The sequence below is a fragment of the Dermacentor silvarum genome, chromosome 2 (genome assembly GCF_013339745.2).
Source record: "Dermacentor silvarum isolate Dsil-2018 chromosome 2, BIME_Dsil_1.4, whole genome shotgun sequence".
In the NCBI taxonomy this organism is placed as follows: Eukaryota; Metazoa; Arthropoda; class Arachnida; order Ixodida; family Ixodidae; genus Dermacentor; species Dermacentor silvarum.
The window spans coordinates 168022304-168038316 of NC_051155.1; the positions used below are offsets into that span (position 1 = coordinate 168022304).

The following is a 16013-nucleotide window of genomic DNA, read 5'->3' on the forward strand; positions in this document are numbered from 1 at the left end:
CCATATTGCTAGCTAAATTCCGAGCCCGAGCACCACTTCTTTAAATAAGGTAGAACCTCGTCGATACGCTCTTACGTTTTCCCGGCTCTCACACTCCGAAACGCCGGTTCCCGCAGAGTCATGTATATTAGCTTCCCGCTTAATACATTACGTCCAAAAACGGTGACGCGCCATCACTCCTCGGCGACGCCTGTATACGTTGAGCATGCGCACGAATAGGCGCCCGTGTCACCTATCATGAATACGTGTCAACCGATGATGACGTCGGGACATCGGAACCGCTAAGCGTGTCGGACATGTATCGGCCCCAACGATTCTCACGACTTTGAAAGCGGATTCGCACGAAGACACAAGCGGTCGCCTCACACACAAGTCCACGGCCGCTGTCGTGGCCTTATACAAACATCCCCTTGTGCTTTTATTTTTCGACGTACACGGCTGCGCGGAAAGTGAAAAAAGGGTGGGAGTAGTATACGCCAAAAGAAACTGCCATTATCTCAAATTTGATTCGAACAACAAATGGAAATCCCTACACTTCATTTAGTGCAACTCACTGTTACGACCGCTCCAAAAGACAGCTTAATGTTCCATCTGACCGCCAGGCAAACGATAGTGAGCGTTATGATGCGAGTTTTCAATAATTTGTTGGCTTTATATTATACTTTAAATAAGGTTTCGTGTAAGAGTAGCTTTTCGCCTTATCTGTAGTGCTGCCGCAACTATTTTCGGGCGTTACGTTTTTCCGGATCACGCTTTTCTTTTCAGTGGTCACCTAAGCAACATATCAACGAGGTGGTTCTTATGTAGGATACTGCATGACTGTACAAATAATGTGTGTTAACATTACGACGCCAAATGGGGGGGGAGGAAGACCAGTGTAGGGAACGGGCTTGAACACTGCACTTGTCTAACTGGCAGCTTTCGCACCATCTTTTCTAAAATATTTTTTTTATTTAAGAGCGAGAAAAAAAGGCTAGGCTCACATTGTTAGAAAGCACTGCCTTCGGGATCGGCCAACATACTTAGGCTGCACTATTTTCGGGATTGGCCCCTATGTTTATCTGGATAGTTAGACAGCTGGAAAGAAAAACTGGCCTGCCAATGGCAAGAATGATGTTCTCATTAATAAATACATAAATATTCATCTCTCTGGGGTTTTACGTGCCGAAAACAGTCCTGATTATGAGGCACGCCGTAGTGGAGGGCTCCGGATTAATTTTGAATACATAAATCAGTCAATTAAGAAAGCACCGCTGACTTTCCCCGGAAACCATGAAAGCAATTGCTAAAAAGGGAATCAGTTTAAGGGCGCGCTCTAAACGTGGCGCTGAGCTGCGCGTTAGCTACAGAATCGCTAGGTGTTAAAGTTGTCGCCATTATCCAATCTGCAAGATGCTGCTATTTCCAACATCAGCCTCGGTTATCCTCTGGAAAGCCGGCTAGTAGAGGATGGTCATTGATAAGTTATCTTTGCGGTACAAATAATTGAGATTCAATGCTAGCCGAGGCGCTTTTGGGTGACCCTGCGCGTGTATGTATACAGCTGTTATTTTAATCAAGGTTTCGCACACGTTTCTAGAGGGATTTCATTGGTGCCACAGGGTGGCTTCAAAACTAACAAAGCCATATACCAACTTCCGCATCATTTCCGATGTTAACGACTGACAGCTATAGTGGTGCAGTTCCTGGTTTCAGAGGGGAAACCATGCCGCGTTGACGGGATTTCGATGTCTTTGCTGCAGCAAAACTTTGATGCCCGAACCGGGATTTTTCTTGACATACTTATAGTGTATCAGAAACCTGCACACTGCCAAAAGAATTGAAAACTGCAACTATCAAACCACTATATAAAGGGGGCGGGGTGTGGGAGGGGGGACGTAGCGTTAACAGTTATTGACCTATTTATATTTTGCGCATCATGTGACAACTAAATGACATAAAAACTTCTCATGCACAGCATAGTCGACATCATTCTTAGCAAAAAAAAATGTTATTTCAAGCCGTCAGTTTAGCTTTGTCGCGGGACGGGACGGAGATTTTCTTGTCGAAGAATTCTCGGACGAATTGAATGTAGCTTTAGAGCACAGCATATTTGCTTATGCGCTGTACATTTTTCTATGTACCTCTAATGCATGTGACACAGTGAGCCAAGGCATTTCACTTGGAGAACTTTCAGGGACCAATTCTACAAGTTTTCGAATAATTATTTGAATGGTCACTCACAAGTGGTAGCCTTAGACAACCAGTTACGATTCAACAGCACGTTACCTTTTAGAGCCGGAGTACCAGAGAGCTTCATTTTCTCTCCTCTTTTTTTTTAATATATTTATGAATGACCTTGCGTCATGTGTATCGAAATATCTAAATTAAGTATGCCTTGGTTTGCTGGTAACTGTCAATAAACAAGAAAAAAATGCGCGCTTCAAATTTCCACTATGACGATGGTGTGTAGTGTTTAGTGACGAAAGGGCCAGATATGGCCAAAGAGCGCCAGAGCATTCACTTTTACAATGGTTAGAGATTTACCACTTTTTTCTGTACTGTCATAATTGCCATCATGTCAATGTGTTCCACGGGAGTATGTGAGCTCGATAAGAATATCTACACGTGTTCTGCGATAGCGAACTCTTTCGGATTGACGACCGGATGTCATTTGAAATTGAATGTATACGATTAGAGTTTTACCACTTTTTCTGCACTGTCGTAATTTCCCTCATGCCAGTATGTTCCAGCTGAGTGTATGAGCTCAGTGAAAATACCTAGGTGTGTTCTTCGATAGCGAGCTCTTTTGGAATGACGACCTGACGTACATTTGCGGCAGACTGAATATCATTTGAAATTGTAATTTATTCAAGTGTGACAGTTTAAGCAGTTAGCAGGAGGGCAAAAGGCCACAATGCCTGACTAGGCCCTCTGTCCTATGAAACTGTGTCTGTGGCTGGATCCCGATATGCAATTTCCTGTTCTGCGTGGAATTCCACGCCCTCATACATGCTTGATACACAGACTGCGACTAGGCGTCGCTTTCACGCGCAAATATTTGCACATCATTGGACGGACAGACTCCCCGGACTGTTCAGTGTGTGGTGTTATAGAGACTATAGACCATGTGCTCGTGGTGTGCCCTGAGTATGCACGCGAAAGACTCACACTGGCAGCCACCTTGAGGCATTTATATAATAGACCACTGTCGGAGGGCCTCTTGCTAGGCGCAGGGCCACAGAGTTGTCAGACAACAGAGGCAATGCGTGCTTTTTCACGCTTCTTAGGCGACACGGGCCTGGACTCACACTTGTGATAATAATCTGTGCAATGTGTCCTTTCACCTAGTTCCTCCCACTATCATCCACCATTGTGACCCTCTTTCTTCCCCTCCTCCCCTTCCCTTACGTAGAGTAGCGGCCAGATGCTCCATATTCCGGCCGACCTCTCTACTTTTTCACATCAATAAACTACTTCTTCTTGTGTATTGTACTTGAACATGTGTACCTGCATTGTACATTTCAAGGGCAGATGGAATGGAACGACTTTATTGAGGTCCTTCGGAACGTGCACTAGCACGTTGCGGGCCGCTCCCACGTCGGGACAGAAAGGCCTAGCCTCTCCGCCACGTCGCAGGCAGATGAACATATATATTACCAAACGAGCAGATGAATACAGGATATATTTTGGTCTGCACGATGGTAATGTCGAATTAACAATATTTGTTATAAAATTTCGTCAAAATTCATTACGCGTGATTCTTCATTGATTACAGCATAATTATGTTTCATTACCTCAGTGAAAAACTTTATTGAATGATGACAGGAGATTATTGGGTAGGCTGTTATAGATCGCTGGTCGTACAATCTGCTGCTCTACAGCCTTTTTTTTTATGTGGGGTGCCTTTTCTTAGACTATATACGGCATTTTGAAAAAATAGCCTGTGGCAGGTAACATAATTTTAGCCCTTGAGGTGGATTACACGAGGAGGCGGACATTATTTGCATGACAAATCGATATGCGCAATCAACTCATTACAAAAACGCACTAGTTAAGTGCGTAACTAATTACTTTACGGTGCATATTGCAATTTACAAATCGTTGCTGGTGAGGTTTCAAAGCATGCCCACTTGGAATTAATTTTGAGGACGGCAAGGGGTTCGAGATATGCGGAATCAATCTTGCGATAAAAATTCGCTCTCGTTCCATTTACTTTTTTAACAAAACGCCATTTTATGCATTGAATCACAAAAATAAATCGGAAAATTTCATACCATCAAACCTATGGTCACTTAGCGCAAAATGGAAATGCAAGGGGACAAGGAAATACGCAGGTGCATTTCGTCGTGAACTTTTGTTACATAGTCCATTGTGCATTTCGAATTGTCGTGAAGGTAACGTCCGCCTTCTTTGAGTAATCCACCTCAAGGACTCGAATTATGCTATCTGCCACAGGGGATATTCAAAAATTCTGTGTATTTCTTTAAAAAAAGAAAATAAGAAAAAAAAACAAAGCCGTTTGAGTCGTCTTCAAAGATGCTCTCTTATGACGCCAGCGTCGTGCACATATACCTCGAGCTAAAATATACCACGCTTAGGCGCATATCCAGCGAAGTCCTCCAAGATCAACTCCTGGCCATCCGGAGAGCTCACGACATCGGGAAAGCATTTGGCCTACCGGTGCCTACGTGGGCGGAGCCACCGACTTAGCCTGGGGGCTTTTGCCCTCAGGCCCTATAGTTTCTCTGGACCAAAATAAAGTTCTTGCCATGCCATGCCATGCTTATGCGAGTGTACATTATTTTTGCGAGGCAGCGTTAAGGTCACTCTTCTCGGATAGCCGGTTGTAAAAAGCATCAACGCGTAGACATGGCAACTTGATAAATATAGCATCATAGGTAATAAAGAATAGCTCGGGACGAAAAACCTGAGCGCCAAAGACAAGAAGAAAGCATTCTCGTCATTGACAACAGACAACTGTGGTGAATACTAACCAGTCAAATACTTTGTTGCTAAACTACCAGTCCACTCAATACCAACGTGGGAGCGGCCCGCTTCGGGCTAGGAAACTAGCGCGACCCAATGGACCATAATAAAGTTTTGCCATCCATCCATCAGTACAACGAAGAGGCTCAAAAAAGAAAGGGGTAGTCCCACTGTAAAACATTGTATCGTAAAATCCCAGCCCATAACACGAACGTTTACTCCGGTTCCATATATAGCTGGCACATTAGATTCGATTCTCGCGCTATATTCCGGTACCAATATTTTTAGGTGCTTATTATTATTATTCTTTTCTTGAATCTTTTATAAATAAACAAATGGGGTGTTTCTGGTAGTGTTACACACAGATAAGTTTCGTTTCTTCTTTTTTTTATTGTCCTTTTTTCATTGCAATTGGGACCGTAGAAAGCATACTGTGCTATGTCGTGCAAGACGAAGGTACAAAGGAAGATGGAGACGATGTAATCGACAGTGGTAGCGCAAAGTATGTCACCGAATACAGCGTTTTTACAAATCCCCTTGTCTTCGTCAGCACGAAAGCAAAACCCCTGGTCGTGGCGCTGGATCCAATGACATTCCTTGTCCCACCACTATAATATGCTGTTGGCATACACTTTAGGATACAAGTTCATAAGTGGGCCAATACTTTAGCTATACAATTTGCAAAAGTACATGGTTTATAATACTATACTCGTTGCTGCGCTATATAGTTAGTGCATTTCATGCGATTAAATGTCCTCCATGCCTTATTCGTCTCCCCTCCCTCTCCGTTTCTTACCGCTGAGACCTGCTCCGATGACAAGCACCGTGGTCTTCTTGACAGCTGGACTGCCGTTGCCTCCGGGCCCTGCTGCTGACTGGTCCATCCCGTCCGGCAACCGGCGACGACCTCTGCGTTGCAAATACGACGACGGTTGTGGCAGCACGGCCGCCGCCACCGCGGGCGATCCCGATGAGCCGCTTTCGAAGCTCATAGCGCGGCGACAAACGGACGGAACAGAGAGCGCGTTGTCGCGTATGCGTCGCACTCAGCTGGCGCAGTGGTATGTGTGTAATACGCGTCGTCGTAGGGCGCGGTGCGTCGAGCGATCCGAGCAGACCGGGGAGAGAAGAAATCGATCGCCAGAACTTCCGTCGAGACCCGCGGGTGCTACAGCGCTAAGGCCGGCGCTGCTGTGCCGACTGGCCCCCGCGTGCGGTGTAGGTATACAGTCACATGACAGAGACGGCGTAAACCCCGTACGCATACTTGGCACCGTCGGCGCAGATGGCGGGTAATTTGCAGATGCGATGACTCCGTAGTTTTGTTATTGTCGATTTTGTTCATTTACGAGAAGGCGCGTGCTTTCGCAATCGGCGCTCCTACGCGAGCGCCGGTTCGCCGTCGTAGTACAAGCCGCAAAAATGAAGGTAAACGAGTCTACGGCCAGGCTGTTCGTTTTTGCAAGCGTGTTTTCTCATCACTTACTAATTCAAGAGGAAGAGAAAGACATTGCGGGTCAAGGCTGTAGCGGCTCAGACCTATAGCCTTGGTGATTTAATTGGTAAATTACACTTTCGTACGCCTGTTCTGTCGTGAGCCCGGTAAGCCATTAAAGACGCGAAAATGAAAGAGGGATTTGAAGTTGCCGCGCTACGACTAGGGAAGTGATGATCGAAATTTGGGCAGCGCCTGCTCGGGACTATAGCTGATATAGTTGATCAACTAACAGTGGTTACAGTGCATTCTAAAGGCGTCGACGAATGAACCAAGTAAAATTTTCAAAACTTTTTCTGGGCACAAATTGGCCTATAGAGGTGCGAAATTACTTAGTTATTTGTGAAGTCACAAACGTATCCTCGCGCTGCAATCGGGCGCGATATATTCATGAATGGGAACAACCTTGCCCTTTCATTTTCGCCGCTAATAACCAGCATTTTACCGCCAATCCAATGCAAACAGACTCATAAAATAAACAACCGTATTTACTCGAAAATAGATCGAACACGAATATAGGTCGACTCCTATATTCAACTCGCCGCGCAAAAAAAAAAAAAATGTACTGCTCGATTTATATCTTTTTAGACAACGAAAAAAAAATCGTATCCAATCTACGCTGTGAATGTGGTTGAAAAGCGAAGCTCTAAACGACGACTAGAACGATTACCCATTACGAAGTATACCGTGAAATTATTCACATGGAGACATTGACATGCACTTTACCTAATTATTAGCCTAAGACGTTTCAACGGCCTGTGACTTAGCTTGCGCCGCTACTTTGTGCACTTAAAAAGAGTGGACCAGAGACAATAGAAATGTATTTAACCACACTTTCGCCACGCCTCGTATGCACGCTGCTCTTCAGGAGGCCTCACTATACGTTGCCTTCTCATAGCACTGTCACAACACAAATCAATTGCTAGGCGGGTTGTTCTTTTAGATACAAAAATGTAGTTGCATCACTCACCGCTTCGCACGCTACAGTTGCCGCTTCCCGGCAACTGCGGCTTGCAACCGTAATCTTTACCGGGAACGCTTCCGGCGAACGCTATGCGCGATGGCGAGCTTTGTGTTTCTTTTTTTATTGCGATAGCAATTATATGCACACTCCAAGCGCATTTCTGCGGTCGCCGTCGCCGTGATGTTCCGAATAAAGTCCAACGATGATAAAATCGTCGCCGTGCGTTGTGTGTGCGAGTGAAAGCGTGCAAGGGTGAGCCGGCAACCGCAGCCTAATCTCGCGCACGCGAGAGAGGAAGGCGGCCGGAAGCGCGCGGTCTTCGTTCACGCGCGAGGCACGGGGAGGAGGCGACGAAGACGGGAGAGGGAGGAGGGCGCTTTCTGCTTCCGCGGCTGCTGCGACGCGGCTGAAGGGTGCGCCCGCGGCGGCCTCATCTTCAAAGCGATCTGCGATGGGACAAAGGGCATTCGCCGAGTGCCGATAGCTTCGTATGCGCTGCTGCGCTTTCGACGTTTAGTTCGCGTTGAAGCGAGAGCCAACGCGAAGGTCAATTTGCTTGCTGCCACTGGCGCGATTTCTCACTCCAGCGTTTTGACGAGCTCCCGCGGTCATCGAGCGAGATGTGTTCATGTTTACCTCTGCACGCGTGACACTGTGCTTGTTCATTTAGTTAGTAAGCGAATATTTATAACTTTATATGACCGATAAAACTACTATCCTTACTTCATATAGCTGTCTACTAATTTGCTATCGCAATCGATGCTTCGCCTTTCGGGCGAAACTGCATCTTTTTTTTCTTTCCCCCGCATGGCCGATGCCGCCGATGCCGCGGATGCGAGCGCTATCTGATGTTGCTGCAAGGAAGCCAACGGCGCACGCCTCCCGCTGATTGGTTGAGTTGTTGCCCACGGACACGACAAATGCATTGGGGGGTAGAGATATACAGCTTCGCTGTAAACATTTTGAGCATGACGTTACTTTATTTGCCGTAAGCTCGGCTACTAAATCTGGCTAGTCGACGCCACAAACTGCATCCTCGTCGGAACTGCCAGAGAAGTCGTCCTCGTCGGATGCTTCGCAGGCGTCCTCAGTGCTGCAAACGGCATCGTCCTCGGTGCCGTCGAGTGCATTGGCTATGCATCTTTCTTAATGTTTTACGGTGGCCGTCACGCAGGAGCGCCGTTAGCTCGTTACTTTTCCTATCTTTGTTCATGGATGCGGGTCGAGATTCCTTGGTCGCGAATAGAGGTCGATAGCTCGCTCTGGGTAATATTAAAAAAAAAAAACGTTGACCTGTATTCGAATAAATACGGTAACCTAATGATGCACTTTAATATCCCTTTGTGTCGGAAAGATCGATGCAGATTCCGCTTCTAATCAGCTGACATCAGGGCCCGGACGGGAGCACAAGGGAGCATGAAGCACGGATGGGGGCATGAAATTGCACAAAGCTTAGAGAAAGAACATACTGAAGTTAAGGATGTCACTAAATGTGCAGAAAGGAGACAGAAACCACCAGAAGAAAAAAGTACGCTTAATAAAAAATTGCAGGACGCTAGAAGCAGTTCATACGGTATATGTGTCAGAAATCTGTATCATGCTAGCCGTATACGCTAGCGCAACAAGCATTGCCGGTGTTGCGAGCCAAGTTTGTTTTAACACTTAGAGGAAGGAGCCTTTTGAACAATGCTGAGAGAGAGAGAGAGGAAACGCAGGGACTGGGCGGTAAACCAGATGCGAGTTTCTGGTTTGCTACCTTGCACTGGGGTGGGGAAATAGGGGTTGGAAAGAGGGCAAAAAGAGATAGAGATAAAAAAAAAAAGCCCCGCCCAAGCACTTCGTACAGATGGTCAACCAGCGAAGCTGAAACGTGTGGTCCCGGTGTTTAGTAGTGGGTTAATCCCGACGCTGTATTGAAGCGTTTCTCAATTACTGGTTACATGTTTGTGTTTCTAGTGGGACGCAAGCGCCAATGGCGGGCGAATGCTGCTAACCACGACGCCGAGCTAACTCAAGATATCGAACGCATGCGACACGGCGAGACGAGGAGGCGGCGTTGCGGGCAGAGCCAACGTTTATAGATACTTTTTACGTTGGGCATAGCAGCATCAACGTGGCAATGGCGGGAACGCGTTCGCCGGGGCTTACGTTGCGCGTGCTTGGGTACGACGCAGAAAACGACGTTGATCAGTTTCGACAGTTCAGCGATTTCTATCTCATCTCTTGAGTTTCCATTTTCATGTTTTGTCGTTTCTTTATTAGGTCCTTTGTTACTTGGGAGAGCTTACCTACTGGTGGCCTTGGTGCCTTACCTCCCACTTTAATTGCTGCTTCTGAGATCAGCCTAGTTACGGTTTCATTCATTACCTCTATTTTGTCAACATAGACGTAATGGTAGTGCTTAGCGTAGCCCAAATACGTGGCCAATACCTTGCGATTACCAATCGATAGCCACTCAATAGCTAATCGATTATCAATCAATAATCAATAAATTCCGGAAAATGCTGGGGATGACTTGGTAGTGCTTAGCCTAGCCCAAATACGTGGCCCATCAGCTCCGCTGTTTCTTTAGCCTTGCGCCACTAGTGCAAGCTACGCTAACTTTTTTTGTTTTCTTTCCCCAGGAAAGTTGCGTTGTCGAACATGGGTGTGCATGCACACTTTTTGCAGTATTCAGCCAAGTGGCTAGCCGTATCCTTTCCTAACGTCATTATTGTGCTGTATAACCCTGTCGTTGAAGCACTGGCACGTTTTTCCGATATAAACGGCCCATAATATAAGGATATCTCATACACAACATCTGAAGTACATTTGGTGTAAGTGATCCGGTGATTAGTATAATTAGTAGAGTATGATTAGTAGAAAAAGAAGTGACATTTCTTTCGAGGTATCTAGGTGCATGAACATATTGACCATACAATCTTATGTATGAACTTATTGATCGACTTATGCAATCTTTTGTATGATGATGCGTGCATGCATGCATGTACCTGATGCGCAGTGCATTAAATAGATGACCATTTAAAATAAACGCCTGTTGGAAGTTCAGCGCCCATCCTGTCGTATGTGTTCCTTTCGTCTTCGTCTTTAGCGCGTTTTTGTGAAAACTGTAAAATTAATTCGGGAACAAGACCAAGGAAGCAAGGACAAAATGATGCTTCAATTTCGAAGACGGCGGTAAGAAAGTGAGCTTGCCGCAATGACTCAGTGACGTTCACTGTTCATATAAGTACGAGATGCATGAAAACACCCTCGTGAACTGTTATTTAGTGCACGTTAAAAAAAGCACTAGATTGGCAAAATTATTCCGGAGCCTTTCACCGGTGCTTCCGCTATATACGACCTGTCTAATAAACAAGGTGCTGTGCTGGGGCGCTAGACTGAATGAATAAATTAATCGGGGAACCAATCAGCAAGCAAATTATATGATCCACGTTACCTGCTCTCACTCGACACAACACTGATTCGACATTAATTGCTTCACACTGCTGAGAGGATTTACGATTACTGCTTGGTATATTAAGACTGGACTGTTTTTAGTTATAGCAGTCAGCTTCGGGACGACGTAATCGAAACAGAACCCTCAACAGACACTTCGTGCAGAGGGCAGATAAAGGAGGAGCTACACCGAAGCGTAAGGGCGCCTAAAAGTAATTTAAAAAATAAACTGTTATGTATCGTGATCATGCAATGGAGGGTTTAATTCATACAGGATTTGTTGCTTACAGAAGCACTGAAAGCTTCGCTTTAAAAAAAGTTCTTAATGTGGCGCATTACGGAGACCTATAACAATGAATAATTATTGCCGAAGTTGTGTTTCGAAACTGAGCTGTAGTAATTACCTAAATGCTTATTTAAGGTTCCCTTTAACAGCGGTCCGCTCTGTATACATAAATTTAAGTTCCAGTAGGCGGCGCCATAAGGACAACGGCAAATCGCAAGCCCATCTATAGAACCAGTGCCTCGCGAGGCAGCCGATGTTGCGTGTCGTATGCGGTGCACGATGTAGGCACAAGCCAGCACAATAACTGCGCAGAAATCGTAAGCTGGTTGCACAAAATGGAACACAGAGTTACAAAAGTAGCGCGGAAGCAAAAGCCGTGGTTCTCCCGCAGGTGCAGGAAACAGGATTGTTGCACATCGGCATTGTGTACAGCTGCGGCTGAGAGACGAACGAGGAGAAGCGCTCTATGCGTGGCTTGAGGACAGCTTGCATTTTTCGGTTCTCCGTATTGCACGTCGATAATGCAAGGGCTCGTGTTGATCCGAAAGGCCTTACATCCGGCTTCGGTTTGCAGGCTGGGAAGACGAGCTTGCAGTCCCCAGCGATCGCGAACGGGTCTGAGAAGGCGACGTAGACGCCTGGTAGTGGCGTGTATATACAAGCTAGCATATACTATACGCGATAGCATTCAAAGATCCCTGACTGCTTCTCACGCTTCCCGACAACTGCAGCTTAAGCAACCGTAATGGTTACCGGGAAACACTGGCGGCGAACGCTATATGCACGAAGGCGAGCTTTCTGGTAGAAACGCGGACTCTTGCGTGGGGCGATCCCGGAGATATTGCACAGCCGCGCAAAAAAAAAAAAAGCATAATTTTCAGATTTCCGTTTTTGTTTCGTATTTTTAATATTTCAGTCTCAGAATATTTAACATAAAAGGCATGCGCTGTGGGTGTTTTGTTTCATGACATTTGTTTGTGGATTGTCATTCTCAAAATTCCGAGGAATAGCTTTGCCAAGAATGCAAGACAAGGTATGAGCAACATTAATGATAGAATGGTGTGGCAATATAACCCGCATATACCGCATGTCATATAAGAAGGCGTGGCATATACATGTACCTAAATATATTCGGAGGGCCTGCATGGTTGGGGATGATTTTCTCCGCCACCCGCCGGCATCGCACGCCGACGCCGGATTTTCTGCGACACGGGGCCCTTAACGCTATCGCGTTAAAATATTCAAATGCCACGTATAGCTGGACAGAACCAATGCAATGTTGTTTGCCGTCGCTTGGAGATACTCAGATTATTTTTTGTATTAATAACATAATTAGCCTGAATTAATTAATCAACTTCTCAAATATTATAGCTAGATGAAAAGTGTCAATGAGAAAATTGTAGAGCAACATGAAAAACTTCCGATACAGCTTTCTGTTGCTCAACACGTGCTACGTAAAAGTGTTTTTCTCAGCGTGAAAGAAGCCCGCAAATACACGCAAAGTGCCTCGAGCGGCCAGTCGCGCGACAACATTACGTGTATTAGTCCAAAACAACAAACTTGGTCCCGCTGTAAGTGTCAATGAGCGATGATTCAAGTTTGAGTTAAATATCGTTTTATATTTCAGGAAATACAAGCAGCTGACGTCGGCAGCTTGTATTGACGCACTCAACAGGATCCCCAGCACTAAAGAGTATTGGTGTCAAATGGCAAGCACTGGTTCACTTGCAGCATCTTATCTCGGTCTACCACATCTCTATGACCTGTGCTCCGATGACACCCGATAATCGGCAAAGTCTCTCTTCGCCTCTCTCTCTCTCTCTCTCTCGCCCACATCTGGGCGCCGATTACGCCGCCAGCGAGGCGCGAGTGCAGCTCTAACCTGCATCAAAATTGAAATCTGGGGCGTTACCTGCCAAAACCATCAAAACCAAGGCCTGGTTATGGTGCACACCGTATAGAGGGGGACTATGGATTAATTTGGACTACGTGGGGTTCTTTAACGTATATACACCCAATGCACGTTATATAACCTGCTTTAATTTCTGGCTTGTAAAAAATATTGTTGATGATGAAAATCAGCGCAACAAAATGACAACGCACACAGGAAGAGAGAACACAGGAAGTTCCTGCGTGCGTTGTCTTTTTGTTGCGCTAATTTTCATCCGCAGTATTTTTACAACCCGAGAATTAAAGCAGGTTATAACGTGAATTGGGTCCCAACTAGCCCAACAATTATTTATTCTACTGTGAAAATATGCTTTGTTGAAATACACTAATAGTGGTGAACGCCGCTATAGTGCAGCTGCATACGGTGGGACTTTTACAGATATTGGACAAGCTTTAGGTACCAGAAATTAATATATTTCCCTCTCTCTTGCGGATGTTCAGCTTCGATAAAACTGCCTGCTGTGCTTCGTGTTATCAACCACGCTCTTTTTAAAGCGAAGCTTTATATGGGTTGGCGACACAAAAAAGTGTCTGTTATTCGCCTGTCCACAGAAAACTATCATCATCAGCATTGGCTCGAGCGTCGTCGTCTTCATCCACAGCTGACTTGCACCCCTCGGGTTGCTTTCGTGCTCGTGCTCGGCACGCGCTCGTGCCACTGCTCCCGCGTTCGTCGTCGTCGTCTTCTTCTATACAGCTGGCTCCGTTGCCACTCATCATTCGAGCTAGGGAGCCTACATGCAAGCGCTTCCATGTAGGCTCCCTAATTCGAGCGTAGAATTTCACTTCTCTTCTGTCGTCGTAATGGGGAGATCGCGTTTTTGGGGGCATGAGCCATTCATTGCCTTGCGTAACGTACAGATTTAATTTTGAAGCAATTTAATCTTGAAGAACAGCATAGCGGCAATGGCGGGCGACTGCTGCTAACCACGCCGCCGAGCAAACTCGAGACATCGAACACAAGCGACAGCGGCGGACTGCGGGCATACCGTCAGTGACGTCATTCTCTCCGTCGCAGCCGAACGTGTGTGTAACCTCATTAAGAAACACAAGGACGTAACCAGTTATTGAGAAATACTTTAATGAACCGTCGGGAATAACCCAGTGATGAACACCGAGGCCGCACTTTACAGCTTCGCTGGTTCACCATATGTACGGAGTGCTTGAGCGGTGATTCCTTTTCTTTCTTTCTTTCTTTCTTTCTTTCTTTCTTTCTTTCTTTCTTTCTTTCTTTCTTTCTTTCTTTCTTTCTTTCTTTCTTTCTCTTTCTTTCTCTCTTTCTTTCTTTCTTTCTTCTTCTTATTTTTTTTTTTTTTGCCTTATAGCGCATAGACGCGCGTGGTGGCGTAGTGGCTTTCGCGTTGCGCTGGTGGAGTTCGAGGGCACGGGATCAAATCCCGGTCACGGCGGCCGCATTCCGATGGAGGCGAAGTGCGAAAACGCCCATGTATATACAGTGCATTGGGTACACATTAACGCATTAGCGCCCACTGCACTAGAACTAGTACACTTTGTTTCGCATCGCTTCTTCTTGAACAGCTCATATTTCCTTTTGGCTATTTCTGTTTCTTGTACCGAGAGGGACGCACACACATCCTGGCACAGGGTAAAATCTACTGTTTCATACATGTGTAATTAATTCGCGCACGAATTGGGCTGAGTATTAGCTTTTCATTTATTTTTGCTTTCCTGCTTTATATATTTGCGTTGTGCTTTTTACGGTGTTTATTACATAGTTCAAGAGTGCTAGAAACAAATGGTCGAATCTGCGGCTTTGTTTCAAAGAACGGGACACGCATTCAAAGTTTGGTTTACTAGATATATAGTACACTGAGCGTTAGCAGTTACAAATCGGCGTTTTCTTTTCCAGTTGTGCTCCAGCATGAATACCGAGTTTTTTTCTTCGGAAGAAATACATTTTTTTTTTTCGCTTGCGCGATCCTCTGGATGGAGTTGGGAGTGCAGAAAACATAGAAGAGGACATTGATATCGTGATTGTGTCGCCAGAACAAGCTGAAGATACGGGTGAGGAGGAAGGTGACGTCGACAGCGTCGATGTTTTCCCCGCGAACGACGTCGGCGGTTATTGAAGGTTAGCAAAGCCTGCAACAATATTCCACCGAAATGGTTTCATCGCAATAGCGTTATTGAGGACACCTTAGCCGCACTCGCGATGCCGGCGTCGTCGGTGCCGTACTTGCTGGGTGTCACTATACTATATATGTGTGTGTTTGGACGCTCATGGCGGATGGTCACGGTCGCTACCCCGAAAAAAAAAGCAGAAAGCAGCTGCGATGCCGACCTTGCCACGCCCAAGCATAATGGAGATGTGAGAAGTGCATGGCCACTTTGTGCCTCGAAAAAGGGTTGATTCCAAAACTTTCATACGAGGAGGTAGGAGCGCAATGACAAGTGCATTGTCCATTGAATCCCCATGCTCCCAGTGTACTAGATGTAGTACGTCATTGTATCTTGAGAACGAATAAATATTTCTCGATAATTCTTGAAGACATGATATTTGTATTCTTTCATTATTCACAAATTTCGTTAAAAATCGCATTGGCAGTTTTATCATGGGTCATAATGGGTTAAAAAAGTCCAAGTGGGTAAAATCATTCAGGGGTTCCCCGATACGGCATCCCTCATATTCATATCGTGGTTTTGGCACGTATAACCACAGAACTTAATCTTTAACAACATATCGGGACCAGAAGTTGCCTGCTATAGATGCTTAGACGACAAGTGGTAAGAAATACTCAGATCTACGGAAGCCATGGCATAGAACATATACGTATTCTGAACGTATTCTTTTCTTTGCATGTAAGGGCTAGCCGCGTTACATCCTTTTCTTTACATTCTGCACCCTCCAAGAAGCAGTTTGCATCGCCAGGTGATGCAAAACCTGAACAGAC

At 45.7% G+C, this 16013-nt stretch overlaps 1 protein-coding gene across 3 annotated transcripts in view; it reads right to left on the bottom strand.

The window, feature by feature from the left end:
- Positions 1–16013, bottom strand: part of LOC119442062 (amine oxidase [flavin-containing]-like) — a 165934-nt gene that overhangs the window by 133135 nt on the left and 16786 nt on the right. For 2 of the 3 annotated variants that reach the window (XM_049661855.1, XM_049661856.1), the window contains exon 1: positions 5765–6195. In XM_049661855.1, coding sequence (XP_049517812.1) covers positions 5765–5960 — 196 coding nt within the window. In that variant the 5' untranslated portion in view covers positions 5961–6195. Of the gene's footprint in view, positions 1–5764; positions 6196–16013 lie in introns of those variants that run through there. The other variant, XM_049661857.1, reaches the window with a different exon arrangement.